General features: G+C 32.2%; 2 protein-coding genes across 7 annotated transcripts in view; one reads left to right on the top strand and one right to left on the bottom strand.

Annotated features, from left to right (window-relative positions):
- The window catches only part of LOC111376850 (cysteine synthase 2), a 12,583-nt gene extending 1,344 nt beyond the window's left edge, over positions 1–11,239 (bottom strand). For 2 of the 6 annotated variants that reach the window (XM_022999847.1, XM_022999845.1), the window contains exons 1-6: positions 10,898–11,239; positions 10,684–10,758; positions 10,197–10,340; positions 9,524–9,895; positions 9,178–9,413; positions 7,806–8,558 (exon numbers count right to left, since the gene is read on the bottom strand). In XM_022999847.1, the coding sequence (XP_022855615.1) occupies positions 8,336–8,558; positions 9,178–9,413; positions 9,524–9,895; positions 10,197–10,340; positions 10,684–10,758; positions 10,898–11,098 (1,251 nt within the window). In that variant the 5' untranslated portion in view covers positions 11,099–11,239 and the 3' untranslated portion in view covers positions 7,806–8,335. Of the gene's footprint in view, positions 1–1,989; positions 2,100–6,969; positions 7,281–7,324; positions 7,692–7,805; positions 8,559–9,177; positions 9,414–9,523; positions 9,896–10,196; positions 10,341–10,683; positions 10,759–10,897 lie in introns of those variants that run through there. The other 4 variants (XM_022999848.1, XM_022999844.1, XM_022999846.1 and 1 more) reach the window with 4 other exon arrangements.
- Positions 11,240–17,124: 5,885 nt separating this feature from the next.
- LOC111376865 lies at positions 17,125–17,868 on the top strand. Its single transcript, XM_022999870.1, has one exon. It carries the CDS (start codon positions 17,386–17,388, stop codon positions 17,695–17,697), a length of 312 nt encoding a protein of 103 aa, XP_022855638.1. The 5' UTR covers positions 17,125–17,385; the 3' UTR covers positions 17,698–17,868.
- Positions 17,869–18,215: the final 347 nt, after the last annotated feature.

Here is an 18,215-nt window from a genome sequence, read left to right as displayed (position 1 = left end):
TGCCCGAGCCGGCTCGGCTCGGGCCGGCTCGATTTTTTAATTTTTTTTTTGTTTTTCCAATTTTTAATGACATTTTTTTACATGCTAATTGTTGTGGTGCAAATTGTTGAATGACATTTTTTTGAAAGAATTTAAAAATTGCATCATTTGTTATTTATACAAATTACAAATTAAATAAAAGTACAACTTTCAAAATTATGTAATTTATACGAATAACAAAATAAATAAAAGTTACAAATTACAACTCTCCTCCTTTTTCCGGGTTTGGGACCGGCTACAATTAACGTAGGCGGAGTTAAAATTGTACACGAATAAAATATTTCGTGTACAATTTTCTTGAATCAAATAAATTTTAAAAAATACATTTCTTAAAGAAAAATAATTAATTTAAAAACTTACAACATCCTATGTTTGAATATGCTGCAACTCTTCGGCCATTATACTATTAACATGTTCTTGAACACGTAATTCTGCACATTCTCAATCCTTCAAACATATCAAATCCTTCAATATATCTTCTTTTAGTCTTGATCGTTCATCTGATAAAATTCGACCACCTAAACTGAATGCAGCCTCCGATACTACCGTAGACACCGGAGGTGTTGGTAGATCACGTGCAATTTTTGATACAATTGGATATTGCCTTTCGTTACATCTCCACCAATTAAAAAGACTAAATTCTTATAATTCGTTTCGGTTGCAACACACTACGAACATCTACGCACATATACCTAGCTAACTCAGAAGGAATTTTAAGATTTGTACCACCAATATCGATTGCTCTAGATGTTGATGAGCTAGAACTAGAACTAAATGAAGGAGCACTTGTATTGCTATCTAAATAATTCCATAAATTTTCGGGATTTGTTGAAATATTTCTTGAAAAAGAACTTTGGGAAGTAGAACTACGCTGACCTTCCTTTTCAGCATAATAATTATACATTTCACATAAAAAAGATTCTATATACACGTGTGATAATTCTATATTCAAAAATCTGATATCCCCTTTACAGTAGTTTTTGTGCCAGTTAAATTAAGTCGAGGGTCCATTACTGAAACTAAAAGAAATAAAGAAGGCAACTCTTCCCAATATTTAAAAAATTTTAACTCCATAGAGCGGACTACATCAGCAAAAAGTGGCAAATTCCTATATTTATGAAATGCTTGTGAAATGTAGAAAAAATGTTTTAAAACAAGAGAAGATGTAGGGTAATAAACATCGCTACATTCCTTTGTAGCATCGAAAAAAGGTTGTAAGAATTTTTTCACGTAAAATGCAATAGTCTATTCCCAATCTTCCAAATTATGTTCGGGTCCGAGTGTATGCCTACCATTATAATATAGTGAAATCACTTTATCGTAATTTTCACACGAATGTAACATAAGATATGTAGAGTTCCACCTGTGTGTTACATCAGTGGCAAATGATTTCTCCTGTAATCCACACTCTGCACACAAACTATTAAATGATTGTTTTCTTGCTGGTGACACGGTAATAAAAAAAATTGTTTGTCTAATTTTATCTAAAGTGAACTTATATGTTCTAATCCAGCTTTTACAATCAAATTAATAATATGACATACGCAACGTTGACGAAAAAATAAATTTCCAAATACGGGGTTAAGATCAGCAATAAATCTTTCAATAACAACTTTGTTCACCGCAGCATTATCAAAAATAAAATTTCGAACCATATCTTGTATACCATATTCCTGTATGATATCTTTTAAAACCATGTATATATTAGTGGCATTATGAGGAAATTCTACACATCTGAATGCAATAATTCTTTTATGTAGAAGCCACAGGTGATCAATATAATGAGCCGTAGCAGCAATATAACTTTTTCTATTACAACCAGTCCATAAATCAGAAGTAAACGATATAACACTATTAAAACTTTTTAGACCTTCAATAGTAATTTGTTTTCTTCTGTTATATAATTTTATGCTATCCGAACGAAGAGTATTTCTAGAATAAGAAGAATACCTGGGTTGGAAATATTTCTGCACGAGTCGGGTAAAGTGAATTGAGTCTATCATCGTAAGCGGCATCTCTGCTGCAGCCACGTATGCAGTCATTCCTTCACGAAATCTTTCCTGTGAATATACAAAGGTGGAAAGAGTAGAATTAGAACCGCCAAACACTAGTTCGGTCTGTTTCGAGTCGAGATCGGTTGGTTTCGCTTTGCAACTCCTCAATACGTGTCTATTCAAATGCGTTGTGCTCGAACCAAGTTTCCAACTAAGTTCTTTGCCACAATAATTGCAACATGCTTTCCAAATATCTACTCCATTTTGAACACCAATTTTTTTTCGTGTCATATGTTGCCAACAGTCCGATAATTCTTTTTTTGACCTTTTTGTCTCGAGTACTTGAACTTCTTCCTCTTCAATATCCTCCAAATTAATTGGAACATTTTCATATGCATCGTAGTTAGATAGAGTACTCGAACTACCGCCAAACTGATTAACTTCATCACTTGTAAAATCCATAATAACTAGTATAATAAAAAATACGGAATATTAGACTGTAGAGTGAAAGAAATTGAATATATTAATTGTTATATGAGAAGTGAGAAATAAGAAATTGAAATTTGAATCTGAATCTATGATATAGAAATAATGCGAATTAAAATTGATAGCAAAGTGATTTAAAATTTCAAAAATCATCTCGTATTTATAGATAAAAAAATCAGCATTATTTTTCAAATTTGAATTTCAAAAAGATAACAGTGTAAGTGTACCAATACGAAAAAAAAGGCAGCTATAGCTGCCTGTGACCTGCTGCCGTGCAGTAGTTAAAATATTTTTTTTAATTCTTTTTTTTTCTTTAATTTGCTCGGGCCGAGCATTTTTGGCCCGTGATACGAGCCGGCCCGTGTGGCTTGGCGAGCCACACGGTCTTATTTTGAGGCTCGGCCCGAGCCACGAGCCGAGCCACCGAGCCTTTTTGACACCCCTGTTTCACCATATTCACTCTGCATTTAGGGGTATTTGACGACATAGCATCTGCTTCTTGACATCATCAAAATTGGCATTAAAAATATTGAAATTTTAGACCAAAAAACGTGTAATAATTCTTTTCTTCCATGGGTTAGAGAAAATTAAAAGTATTAAATATAGAGATTTTTCTTTATTCAAATAAAATGGTAAAATCATGCCTGGCTCCATTCTGTCTGCCATATTCCATGCAGAATATCAAGGCAAAGGAGTTTTTTCAAGTACCACATTGTATTCCATTCGTGAAAACCCCAAACCCACCTTGGATTTAGAGGGACATGTTCAGATGGGGATTTTAGAGAGAGAGAGAGAGATTGGGATTTGGAGCAGAGCGTTTGATCATTTTTTAGAGGAAATGGAAATGGAAAGGTTCCATGCTAACGTAACAATGCTTTTTAGCAAATTCACAAATTATCAATAGACCAAGACAATTAGAAATGACTGCAGCCAGAGTGTAGATGAATTGCATAAACGAAATTACTCACACTCATATCATGATAAATGTTTTCATGATCCATGTACCACTGGAACATATCTGTTTCTATGATCAAACAAAAAGTTACAGCAAAATATAAATGTTAAAAATGTGTTATAAAAAAAAAATGTTGATGATTTTTTTACGTAGAGGTTATCTGATTCTGAATAATCACAGAAATAAAAAGAATCACGGTATACGATAAAGCAAACTGAAACCATGAGACAGGGGTGTCAAAAAGGCTCGGTGGCTCGGGCGGCTCGTGGCTCGTAGAGATCGAGCCTAGGCTCAGGTCGAGCCTCAAAATAAGAGGCCGGCCCGAGCCCGAGCAAGCCCGTGTGGCCACGGGCCGGCTCGTGTCACGGGCCAAAGACAAAAATGCTCGGCCCGAGCAAATTAAAGAAAAAAAAAATTTTTAAAAATATTTTAACTGCTGCACGGCAACAGGTCACAGGCAGCTGTAAAGCTGTCTCTTTAGACAGCTTTATAGCTGCCGATTTTTTCGTATTGATACACTTACACTGTTATCTTTTTGAAATTCAAATTTGAAAAATAAAGCGAGTTTTTTTATCTATAAATACGAGATGATTTTTGAAATTTTAAATCACTTTGCTATCGATTTTAATTCGCATTATTTCTATATCATAGATTCAGATTCAAGTTTCAATTTCTTCTTTCTCACTTCTCATATAACAATTAATATATTAAATTTCTTTCACTCTACAGTCTAATATTCCGTATTTTTTATTATACTAGTTATTATGGATTTTACAAGTGATGAAATTAATCAGTTTGACGGTAGTTCGAGTACTCCATCTAACTACGATGCATGTGAAAATGTTCCAATTAATTTGGAGGATATTGAAGAGGAAGAAGTTCAAGTACTCGAGACAAAAAGGTCAAAAAAAAATCATCGGACTGTTGGCAACATATGACACGAAAAAAATTGGTGTTCAAAATAAAGTAGATATTTGGAAAGCATGTTGCAATTATTGTGACAAAGAACTTAGTTGGGAGCCTGGTTTGAGCACAACGCATTTGAATAGACACGTATTGAGGAGTTGCAAAGCGAAACCAGCCGATCTCGACTCGAAACAGACCGAACTAGTGTTTGGCGGTTCTAATTCTACTCTTTCCACCTTTGTATATTCACATGAAAGATTTCGTGAAGGAATGGCTGCATACGTGGCTGCAGCAGAGATGCCGCTTACGATGATAGACTCAATACACTTTACCCGACTCGTGCAGAAATATCTCCAACCCAGGTATTCTTCTTATTCTAGAAATACTCTTCGTTCGGATAGCATAAAATTATATAACAGAAGAAAACAAATTACTATTGAAGGTCTAAAAAGTTTTAATAGTGTTATATCGTTTACTTCTGATTTATGGACTGGTTGTAATAGAAAATGTTATATTGCTGCTACGGCTCATTATATTGATCACCTGTGGCTTCTACATAAAAGAATTATTGCATTCAGATGTGTAGAATTTCCCCATAATGCCACTAATATATACATGGTTTTAAAAGATATCATACAGGAATATAGTATACAAGATATGATTCGAAATTTTATTTTTGATAATGCTGCGGTGAACAAAGTTGTTATTGAAAGATTTATTGCTGATCTTAACCCCGTATTTGGAAATTTATTTTTTCATCAACGTTGCGTATGTCATATTATTAATTTGATTGTAAAAGTTGGATTAGAACATATAAGTTCACCTTTAGATAAAATTAGACAAACAATTTTTTTTATTACTGTGTCACCAGCAAGAAAACAAGCATTTAATAGTTTGTGTGCAGAGTGTGGATTACAGGAGAAATCATTTGCCACTGATGTAACACACAGGTGGAACTCTACATATCTTATGTTATATTCGTGTGAAAATTACGATAAAGTGATTTCACTATATTATAATGGTAGGCATACACTCGGACCCGAACATGATTTGGAAGATTGGGAATGGACTATTGCATTTTACGTGAAAAAATTCTTACAACCTTTTTTCGATGCTACAAAGGAATGTAGCGGTGTTTATTACCCTACATCTTCTCTTGTTTTACAACATTTTTTCTACATTTCACAAGCATTTCATAAATATAGGAATTTGCCACTTTTTGCTGATGTAGTCCGCTCTATAAAGTTAAAATTCTGTAAATATTGGGAAGAGTTGTCTTCTTTATTTCTTTTAACTTCAGTAATGGACTCTCGACTTAATTTAACTGGCACAAAAACTACTGTAAAAGGGATATCAGATTTTTGAATATAGAATTATCACACGTGCATATAGAATCTTTTTTATGTGAAATGTATAATTATTATGCTGAAAAGGAAGGTCAGCGTAGTTCTACTTCCCAAAGTTCTTTTTCAAGAAATATTTCAACAAATCCCGAAAATTTATGGAATTATTTAGATAGCAATACAAGTGCTCCTTCATTTAGTTCTAGTTCTAGCTCATCAACATCTAGAGCAATCGATATTGGTGGTACAAATCTTAAAATGCCTTCTGAGTTAGCTAGGTATATGTGCGTGGATGTTCGTAGTGTGTTGCAACCGAAACGAATTACAAGAATTTAGTCTTTTAAATTGGTGGAGATGTAACGAAAGGCAATATCCAATTATATCAAAAATTGCACGTGATCTACTAACACCTCCGGTGTCTACGGTAACATCGGAGGCTGCATTCAGTTTAGGTGGTTGAATTTTATCAGATGAACGATCAAGACTAAAAGAAGATATATTGGAGGCTTTGATATGTTTGAAGGATTGAGAATGTGCAGAATTACGTGTTCAAGAACATGTTGATAGTATAATGGCTGAAGAGTTGCAGCATATCCAAACATAGGATGTTGTAAGTTTTTAAATTAATTATTTTTCTTTAAGAAATGTATTTTTTAAATTTATTTGATTCAAGAAAATTGTACACGAAATATTTTATTCGTGTACAATTTTAACTCCGCCTACGTTGATTGTAGCCGGTCCCAAACCTGGAAAAAGAATGAGGGTTGTAATTTGTAACTTTTATTTATTTTGTTATTCGTATAAATTACATAATTTTGAAAGTTGTACTTTTATCTAATTTGTAATTTGTATAAATAATAAATGATGCAATTTTTAAATTCTTTCAAAAAAATGTCATTCAACAATTTGCACCACAACAATTAGCATATGAAAAAGATGTCATTAAAAATTGGAAAAACAAAAAAAAAATTAAAAAACCGAGCCGGCCCGGCTCGTAAAAAGCCCGAGCCAAAAGCTCGAGCCGAGCCTTATTTTTTTGGCCGAGCTATGACTCGGCTCGGCTCAGGCCCAAAAAAAGCCCGTTACGATTTACTCGAGCCGAGCCCGAGTCCAAAATTACGACTCGCGAGCCAGCTCGACTCGGCTCGTTTACATCCCTACCATGAGATAAGTCCTTCATTTCAGGAGAACTCCATAAGCTCATAATCTGGTGAGTGTCCCTTGAAATAATATTATTCACCTAAGGAAAACTAACTAATTATCTCACTTAATTCACAAATACTTCCCAGAGAATGTTGCAAGAATCAGCCCTGAAGAGTCAGATGTTTGTCTTTTACAATTTACAACAAAGCAGAAGTCTAACTTAACCAAATGGGGATAACGTAAAAAAATCATCAACTGAAAGACATCGAGTAACAGAATGGCAACAATAATGCCATTGCAGAGAGAACTAACACATTCAATGACACAACATTTGGCAAAAGAGCTAAAGATTTAAGGGATCCTTAGATTTCCTGCCACGAACCATTAGCAAAAGCTCATCCTCTGAAGATATCACTAGCAAATATTTGCATTTCTTAGCACATGAATTACTTGCAAACTCACAGGAAAAAAAAATTCCTTAAAAATAAATCAACTATGAACTTATATTATACATTGTGCATAGGAAATTGTACTTTCAGTCTAGATAATACAAAGACAATATTCTTGCAATCGGACACAAAACATAGAGGGGAAACCGAATTAGAGCGATCACAGAGAGAGAACAAAGAAAAGAGGCTTCAATTTTCTGATTAAGAATAGAAAATTGAGGGGAAAAAGCAGAAATTTGAAATGTGAAGAAAAATTTGAATGAAGGAGGAGCAAATTGAAGAACAAACTACATGGGTTTCAAGAAACAAGTAAGAATTCAAGAATAAAAAAGCTGAGAGTTTCTGTGATTTAAGTCAATCGGAAAGCCCTGCATCCCTAAATCAAAAAACATTACATGAATGCGGAATCTCTAAATCAAAATTCATGAAACCGAAATAAAGCACTAACACTGGAAGAAAACAATTAAAATCAAATGACAATGTTACATACCTTTGAAGACAGTACACCACAAACAGCACCACAGATGCACCACGCACGGCAGACCACTGACAACAGACGTACTCATGCACGGTGTAGAGAGTCAAGATGCAGCCCCATGGTAGTCGAAAGAGAGAGATGCAGTTAGGGGAAAGGAAAGGTGTAGGAGGAGAAAGAGACACAGGGATTCTGGGATATGTGGAAATGAGAGAAACGAAAATGAGAGAGACGTCTAAAATGAGCGTTTCCCGTGTTTTTAATATACAGGGTTTTTGCTAGAAAACATTCAAAACATCTTTTTAGACGTTTTGAGTTTTGTGTACAATTTTTTTTTTTACTTATTTATTGTTTTTTCCAAAATTCATTTTCGAAAATGGGAAGGAACGCGTTTTCACCGTTTTGAAAAATCGAAAACGGAAAACGGCTTGAAAATGACAAAAAAAAACAGCCCCTAAATCTCATACAAAATATCGAAATACCTTTATGAATAAGAAACTACTTGGTGTCAAAATTGGGGGAAGAAACTTATCGTAAATCAAAATTCAGTCGAGACCAAGAAACTCTAATCTGGTAGCTGAAGGTGTCAAGCGATATCGAGACAAATACTGAGCATTGTAGAACTTAGTAAGGTGCCTCATCCCACTGTCGCATAGAATTGTAACTATAGTGTGACCAGGGCCCAGTGCTTGTGCCACTCTGACAGCTCCAACACAGTTCATGGCTGAAGAACTCCCGAGAAAAAGGCCATCATTCTTCAATAAATACCTGATGGACAACATTAGCAACATCAGGTTTTACAGTTTCATAACTATGCCCATTGCACAATGTATTTGCCTTCTAGCGTTCATTTTGGTTGTTATATAGGTATTCTCATGAGTGACAAGAAAATCATAAGTTTTACCAATCAAAGCATCCGTAGATTTGAGCGATGATAAATTCGCTTTCACAGGGTGACATAATCTCCACAAGGAACATCAAACTTAAAAGAACACACACAGACACACACACAAAAAAAGAGGAAAACTGAACATCACACAAACTACTGCTTCTCCCGTTACCTTTGACAGTCCTCACTAACCAACTGTTGAAGACATAATTCAGCACAAACAAGTTTGGTTTTTTTCTAACAGCTCAAGCTCTAGGACGAGGTAGTTCAACACGGTATCATTAAAGAGCAAGCAAAGGTCGTAGATTCAAGCCTTGCCATCTTGTATGTGAAGGGATGTGTTTAAAACTATATTCAATTAAATAAATAAACGCATCCCTCTATTAACAACATAAAATAATAGACAAGAACCATAAGATAGTTCAAGAGGAATAGCCCTATAATTTGTGCAGAATGTTGAGCTACGATGGGTACGCAAATAAAATGCACAAGACTGACCTAGACATTTCAACAGCTTCTATATCTGTGCCTCGGAAAGCCCCATCAAGTTCTGCCAACTTAAAATTTTTAGTCAATCTGTTGATCCCAATTCCTTCTGTTATGGTATCAAATGGGTTCTTCAACCTGTGTCCTTCAGCCTCCTCTCTCGTGTACATGACTCCTCTGGTTACCTTGTTGAACAAACCAGAACCAGGAGGGTCAATGAGAAAGCACTTGATACTTGAGTTCTTTTCCTGTTGAATGGAGACAACAGGTTATATCACTATCTTCATCAGAAACAGAAATGGAAATTTCAGCCGTAGGAAGAGAATTAAAAATTTAACAAAAAATATAAAAAATCAACCTTCAGAAACCTAGAAATGCCAGACAATGTACCACCCGTGCCAGCAGCTGCTACAAATGCATCTAAGTTGCCTCCTACCTGTTCCCAGATCTCAGGTCCGGTACCTTCATAATGAGCCCTAAAATTTGCGAGGTTCTCAAATTGATCAGCAAAAAAACCACCCTTGTGTTCATACAAGATACTTTGAGTTTCCTTTTCCGATGTGTAGCCATTAATTTGATTGCCATCTTTGGTATTATTTTGGCGCTTTGATGCTATTTCATTTGCTTCCAGTGCTCTTCTCCGTGCAACATTGACATAGTGGTCTCTATGTGTGATTGAAACCGGTTTAACTCTTTCAACCATAGCACCAAGAGCTTCCAGTATTTGGGACTGAAAAGTGAGAAAGAGGGTTAAAAAGCCACTGTGAAACTAAGATATCAGAACTTCACTGCATTACTCTGATCAATTTATCCAAACGCTGAATTAGATAAAAGATATCAATGTCTAATCTAATACAAAGCGCCAAATGCACTAAATTTACGAGAACATTCTTACATACTATGTATGTGAGCAAATGAAAATAGGAAGATGTCTTACACATGGAATTCTAACTAGAGAAGGCGGAGGAAGTGAATAACAGACCAAGAAAAAAAAAAGGCCTAATTCTTGAATAAAGCATAACCAATCATACCTTCTCAATAGCAACATCATCTGGAATAACAACATGGCATTTGCATCCATAAGCTGGCGCTACTGTTGCAAGACTGATAGCTGTGCTTCCAGCACTTCCCTCAGTAACAACACCGCCCGGAGCTAGAGATCCCGATTGCAAGGCCTGCATGAGAGGTGATTATGATTATAAAAATCATGAAAAGATGGCGAAAACGGAAGGAAGTATTAAAAATGCCAGTAGTGAATCGAAACTCTAGATAATCTACAATTAGCTAAGATGGCTTTGAAAATACCGAATTTCCTCTGGGATGATCGAGCACACAGAAATCAAAAACCAAATTTTCAGAATGAATCTTAAAATTAGCAACTAAAAGCCAATCGAGTACACAGAATTGCTAGTTGCTTCAACATATTAATAGACATTCAGAGCCATTCTCTAATTACTTTTCGAGCACAAAGGTCATAACTTTGGAAGCAGTAGAAGTAAATAAACAGAGTTAATCCACCTCTTCAATTATTTTCACAGCAACCCTATCTTTTACACTTCCTCCCGGGTTTAAAAACTCCGCCTTCCCAAGAATCTGTCAAAAAACAAATAAATTCGTGAGGCAACACATCAAAAGAAAATTAATCCACAAAAAATTATATGCATACATATATATATATATATATATATATATATATATATATATAGAGAAAGAGAGAGAGATTGGGGATTACTTCACAGCCAGTGGCATCGGAGAGGCTATTGATTCTAATAAGAGGGGTATTGCCAATGGCCGCAATGAGTCCATTTCTAGAACTTCGACGATTCGAAGTCTTTGTAGAAGAAGATTTTGAGCGGCTGCGAAGGAAGTAAGAGAGTATGGCGCCTATAGATAGCGCGACGACAACAGTGCCGGCGGCTCTCACAGGCGCCATCGATGTGCCTCAGGGACCGGCTCGGCTCTGTAAACCGGGCTTCTGAGCTGATTGCTAAGACGACGGGTCTAGACTCTAGAACCCGAATGGAGTTTGCGACGGGCTGACCCGATATCCTGCCAATTTCGGAACCGGGTTTAGTAAAACGGGTCCCGTAGATGCAATAGCCAATGGAAGATTTTTCTATTTGGCCGGATTCTACTCCTTTTTAATTTATTCATAAAAAAGTCTATATTATCCTTACTAAAATAATTCTTCTAATTTTAGCAAAGATTAATAATCTTACCTTAGTTCTGATATTGATCTTTATTCTTAGAACTGAGTGACCTTCGAGCTGTAAATATGTAAACTGCTTCGTTCAACGACATCTTGCCTTTACAGAATCTTTATTATTTCAACTTCTTGCTCTCACTTTATCATTTCTAGAGAATACATTTCTAGACTTTGATTAAAGAAAAAACTCTTTTTTTACTAAAATAAAAAATAAATAAATAAACTTTCTATTAGATCCTTCAAGAATCTATGGAAATAAAGATTTAGAAACTCATATTGATATCAAGGTATTGGAATTTTATTTCTATAAAAATTTGTACAAGACTTCTAGTTTGTCCATTACGAACTATATATAATCCTTCTCTTTTTATACTATAATCTTTTAACCATTCAGAAAACTCGTCCTAAAAGTACATGGTACTAAAAGGTTTATTCCTCCTATTTTTATTGGTACTTTAACTTCTAAATCTGTAATATGCACTTATCCATCCAAATTTATATATCTGTATGATTCAGTTTTATGAGTTATTAAACATTTATTTCTGATTGAAACTATATAATATTCACTTGCTACTGTATCGATTAGTATGTTTGTTCCGTATATTCTCTTCCATTAAAATATTCTCCTTCTATTTTCATATTTCCAGCATTTCTGTAAAGTTTTATTTCTCTTATATTACTAAATTCTTCTGCCTGGTTTCTATTAGTTACTCTAAGATTATTTGATCTTTTAATCAATTTTTCATCTTTAAATGTTATATTAGTAGAGTATTCTTTTTCATTTGATTCTATTATTTCAGGTTTATTTCTTATTATATTAAATTCATATTCTTCTGGAATTAAACTAATCTATCTATTTGGTTCTATTATTTTGGTAATATCCTTACACTCTTTATGTACTTCAATATATGGTTTATTGGAATAAATATTTTCATAATTAGTATTGGTAAATGTGTATGAAACTCTATATTCTATAGTCATAATTTGATATCCTGGTTGCATGATATCATCTCTATGTAGTTTAAAATGTAATCCTAAAATTTCATTAAAGCTTTTATTTTTAAATGAGACACAATATTTTGGGTAGCATGTAAACATTATTTTTTGAAATGTCAAATTTCTTTCTATTGTTCATAAATTACTATCTTTTAGATTTATTATACTTCCATTGTGTAAGGTTATAATTAAGGGTTAGTTTATCCATTCTCTAAATAACGATTTAAACATTATTTGTATTCCTGCTAAATAAACATATTAGATTTTTTCACCTTTTTTTCTTAATCTTTGTTAATAGTTCTTCAACTGTATTTTTTATTAAAAGATTTAATTTATGTTTTCTATAAGTTGTTTTTATATCTATAGTTTTCTCAATTTTATGATATTCATTTATTGATATCATTTATCTTTTCCAAATTCAATCTAAAACTTCCCATTTTCCTGTTTTTAAATCTATAGATAATTTTTACATTTTCCTAAATTTGTTATTATCAATAGTGACTTTTACTCCATAACCTTTCATTCCTTCATATTCTTGTATATTTATATTATTATTTTCTATTTTCTCTATTTCTTTATTCAAATCTTGATTCACTATCCTCCGTTTCACTCATAGATACTTTTTTATTATAATATTGTTCAATATCTGATATTTCACTTAATTCATCTTTTATTTCCAAATATTCCTATTGTAATATTTTTACTTTCTTTTTATCACAATCAGGGCTTATATGACATATTTTCCACGATTCAAACATTTACATTGGTTTTTATTTTACTTATAATTTTTATTTTTTTGTTGACCATATGCGTTATTTTTTCTTTTATAATATCTTATTCTAGGTTTTATATATTTTTATTTAAAATTTTTAAATTTTCTAAACTTTTTATTTTTATATTTTTTTTTATATTCCTCGCGAGCCTGGTAGCTTAATATAATACATGTCTTGGTATACTTGTTAATATAAAATTGAATATAATAATAATTTTTGAATTCACAAGTATATTCTTTAATTTTACACATATCACATATTGTTAAATTTATTAATTTAATTATGTCATTATCTTTTTCTCTTATTGATTATTCTTCAGCATTTCTTATCCAATTTTCTCATAAAATTTATCTGTAATATATTCTACTAATTTTTCTATACCTTGTTTATTTGATTTTATTATTTCTGTTTGTACTTTTTTTAATTAATATTTTTTTATCATTACTTATTCATTCTCACAAATTTCTATCATCTCCTTCAAAAGATGTTATTAAAAAAATATTATTCTTTCAGTATTTTTCCATGTGTTATCTTTGTTATATAAAAAGAATAATATCATTGAATCCGCCTAAGTTAATAAGGCTTTTTTACTATCTATTTTACAATTTAAATCTAATTTTGTTCCTCCATGATTAATATGTTTATCATAATTATCATTTTATTCAAACATATCTCTATATTTATTTCTTTTAAGTGGTTGTCTGTCTTTTATTTTATCATAAAATTGTCTATATGATTTATTGCATATAGAAGATGCATAAGTTTCATCCGACTCTTGTAATTCTTGTTTAGAGGTTCCTATTAAATTAAGTCATTATCCAGCATTTATTAAAATTCATTATTCACTTATATCATCTAAACTTAATTGATTAAAGTTTTCTATCAGTAAATCTAATTCATCATTCATCTTTATTTTCTTATTTTTCTTCTATTTTTAATTTTCCTAATATTTTTTCTCTGAATTTTTTTTCTTCTAATATTTGAGGTAATATGTTTTTTTCTAAATTCATCATCCATACTTCCTATTTTTATCACTATACTTTCTTTTTCAATACGTTTCTTTCCTACTCGTGTCATTTATTTCTCTATAAATTTTTTATTTATTTTCTTTTAATTCACTAATTTCAATTTTTAATATATTTATATCATTTCTTGTTTCTTTTACTTCATTTATTAAATCTTGAACATCACTTATTAACATTTTTATTAATAATTTTAATTCTTTCATATATTCACTTATTGACATATTAAATTTTTCTAATCATCTTTATAATATATAAGTTAATTTACATATTTTATCTCTTTTTTTTTCATCTATTATTTTTCCAAAACTTTCTTTACCTAGATCTGTATTTACTAATTCTTCTTTTACTATCTTAAAGAATTGACTTTGTAATATTAATTTTTCACATTTTATTTTTATTAGCTATTTTTATTTCATGTAATATTAATATTATATATTGTATTTTTTTCTTATATCTTATTAATATTGGCAAATAATCTATTCAATTTTAAATCTGTATTATTATTTACACTCATACTTCTCTTTATAATATAAATTAAATTCTTCATCTTCATATATATATATATATATATCTTTTATTGATCCTATTATTAATTTTTCTAATATTTGTTCTTTTATTTCTTTAGGTAACTCTTTGATTATTATTAATGTCATTATTTTTAATTTATTTTGAATATGTTCTGGCTCTGATACCAATTTTAAGGGGTGCTACTTCGAGCGAACAAAAATTAAATAAATCAAATAAATATGTGTAAGCAATAAATCTATCTAAATTCAAGTAATGATTAATTTTAAGGATTAGAATGAAAGATTTTTATATTGTAGTGATTTGTATTAAATATATTAGGGTATTTTAGGTACTTTCTATTAGTTGAATTGGTCAAAGGCCAAAATGGAAAAGTAACATTTTTATTTAGGCCATTTTCACGTATTTCCCATAGTCGACACTCAGGTGAATACAATTTCACAGTACACTTTTTATTTTTTCACCATATTTTAATTACATTTAAGATTCTCAATCTTTATCCATTATATTCTTAAGGATATTTCATTTGGGTAATTGACACAACATGTCACTACCTTTAATGTCTATTGTGGAAAACGTCTATATTTTTCATTTCTTGACATTTTTGCCCTTATTTTCACTATTCTCGGCGTTGAACGTTATTTTCACCAATTTTGGACAATTTGACCCTCCATTCAAATAAAACAAAAAGAAAAGAAAGGAAATAACAAATAACTAATTGCAACCACAGCCCCCAATTTTTAAAAAATTACAAATCAGTTACAAATATATACAAAATTTTCAACATAGGTGCCAACAATCATGGAACCGAATTTTTGACACCAAGGCCACCGAATTTTAACGCCACCACCATCTCCTCATCAACCCTAACATCCCCACGCAAATTCCAGCAAAATAGGGCCAAAATTTGCCAAAAAATTGCCTTTCACGCACAGTATTATTGTAAATTCGATCAAATCCATGGATGCCCATGTTCCATACAACCCATAGGCTGCTTAAGCTCACCAAGATGCATCCATACATATTCCAATTATAACAAACAACCTAGAAAAATTGAGATCTACAACCGATTTTCGAGTCAGAGAACTCACGACCGACAAAACCATTTTCCGGCGACGGTGGTGGGACCCATGATCGCTGACCACCACCTCCACAGGATACTACTCATAATGGCTCATCTACCGAGAATATGAGTCTTCCCCAGTTTGGTGTTGAAATGACTGTTCGTCCAGAAATAGTGAACACGCATATAAATCAATTAACATGCAATTGAAGGTCAAACGACGTTGGATATGGATTTAATTGCTTCAATTCATCAACCAAATGCAACAATTTTGGATTTGACCTCATTGAATGTGCGACCGTGCTAAGAGGATAATTCTCCATCAATTTGTGAGTTTGACGTGTCTCAACATATGAATCAACCTGGGGAAACTCAAATTCAGGCCAAGAAAATACTAGGTAATTGTTCAATTTTAGAAATTACGGCACTCGTCTGCCAAATTTTGGAGTCAAATGGTGTTCTTCACACACTTGAAAAAGAAGGAACAGAAATTGGATGTCATTTGTCATTTTTTAAAAATTGGGGGCTATTGTTGCGATTAATTATTTGTTGTTTCCTTTCTTTGCCTTTTGTTTTATTTGAATAGAAGGTAAAATTATCCAAAATTAGTGAAAATGACGTTCAACGTCAAGAAATGTGGAAATATGGGCAAAAAGTCAAAAAGTGAAAGGTATGTACGTTTTCCACAATAGAAATGAAAGGTAGGGACGTTTTGCGCCAATTACCCTTTTCTCATTTTATTCTTATCTTAAGTTAACACATTTTATATTTGATAGCATTTTTATGTTAAAATTTTTTTTGAAATCGTGTAAAACAATTTATTTTTCATCACATTTTTATAAATAAATTAATAAAAAGTACGAAAAAATAATTTTCCCTCATGTCAAAATATTAAAATAAAATATTTTAATATAAATCATATCAAGAAAGAGATGTATTAATTAATAGAATGCTGAAAATAATAATTCTACAAAAAGTCAAGATAATAATTGTTATAATTATTGAAAAGTTTAATCGCAATTAAAATGTATTGTATCAAATAAAAATAGTGATCACAATCATCAAGAAATTATAAATTCATCCTCTACTTTCGAAAAGATTTTCAAATTTTGAAAATTCAAAATATTTCAATCAATTTCATAAATTTAAAGTTAATTACAAAGCTTATAGAGAATAAATAGATTGATTCTTAATAATCACGACAAGCTCCTGTTTGGTAGCAATTTTTCATTTCAAAAAATTAATTTTTTTGTCGTTATTTCACTTTTTCAATCGTCATTTTTTATTTCTTCACTCACATGTGGAATTAATTTTTCTCTTTAACGATTAAAAAATCAATTTTCATAATCAATACTGAACACTCCCTAAATAATTAAACCGGTAAAAACTTTTTATTGTGTTCATACATAAGTAAAATCTAAAGGGTAATTTGGGAATCAGAATCCCGCAAAATAAAGTGAAACAAACAGATTGACTCTAAACTTTTTACTGTCTTCGAGACAAAGGTCTTCGTCTTCCGGCAGAGAATCTCTGAACAGAGTCATCACCTCTCTCACCCTCACCCCCACCCCAACCCTTTCTCCTTTTACAAAAACCAATAACGATTTCTCCCCAAGGCCTCCTAAATCTGCCATGGAAATCCTAGAAAAGCTTCTCAAATTCAAATTCCATATCCTTTCCGCCATTTCTTTATGCACATCCATCCTTTTTATCCTCTATATTGCTCCTAGATTTCTCGATGTTATTAAGTACTTTTGGCCTCTTCTTGTCTCGACGGCGCTCTTTCTCGTTGCTGTTTTAGTTTTTGGACGGATTTCTCCGCCGCCGGCATCGACCTCCGACGAGAAAGCTGGCGAAGGATTGTTGGACTACGTCGCCGGTCAGCCGGATCAATTACAGGCCGCCGTACAAGAACTAGAAGAAGAGAGTTTCAGATCCCAATAACTTTATTATGTAATTTTTCGTTACCCGCTTTCTCTTTCGCTTAATCGTAGATTCTGGAATTGAGAGGTCATCTTCTGTAAATTCATGTAGTGATCTTCGCATAATTAATGAGAATATTTGGGCCCTTTTTTGCATATCTAATTCCGATTTTCAGTTCTTGAACTTCGTTTATCCTCGTTGCTTCATCCCAAAATGTCCCATATTGCCTATTGTCATTGAAGTTCAGCTAGAATTTCAAATTGGTTCTTAAAGTAATCTTTTGACCAATTTGGTTATGAAAGTTAAATTTCGTTATATAATAATTGGCCATTTTGTTAGTAGTATACGCTGGATTTGACTTGACCCATTAAACCTTGACATCGACTAATTGTTTCATATTGTAACATTAAGATCTTCAAAATAAAATACAATTCTTAAAAGAAAAAACCTCGCGTTTAGTAATGAAATTTTCGAATTGCATTGTTTACCCTAAAACTTACTTCCAATGTTGATAAACACGGGAGTTAATTTCACGAATA

Source organism: Olea europaea, unplaced genomic scaffold, assembly GCF_002742605.1.
Source record: "Olea europaea var. sylvestris unplaced genomic scaffold, O_europaea_v1 scaffold1569, whole genome shotgun sequence".
Lineage (NCBI taxonomy): Eukaryota > Viridiplantae > Streptophyta > Magnoliopsida > Lamiales > Oleaceae > Olea > Olea europaea.
This window is presented reverse-complemented; position numbering and strand designations above follow the sequence as displayed.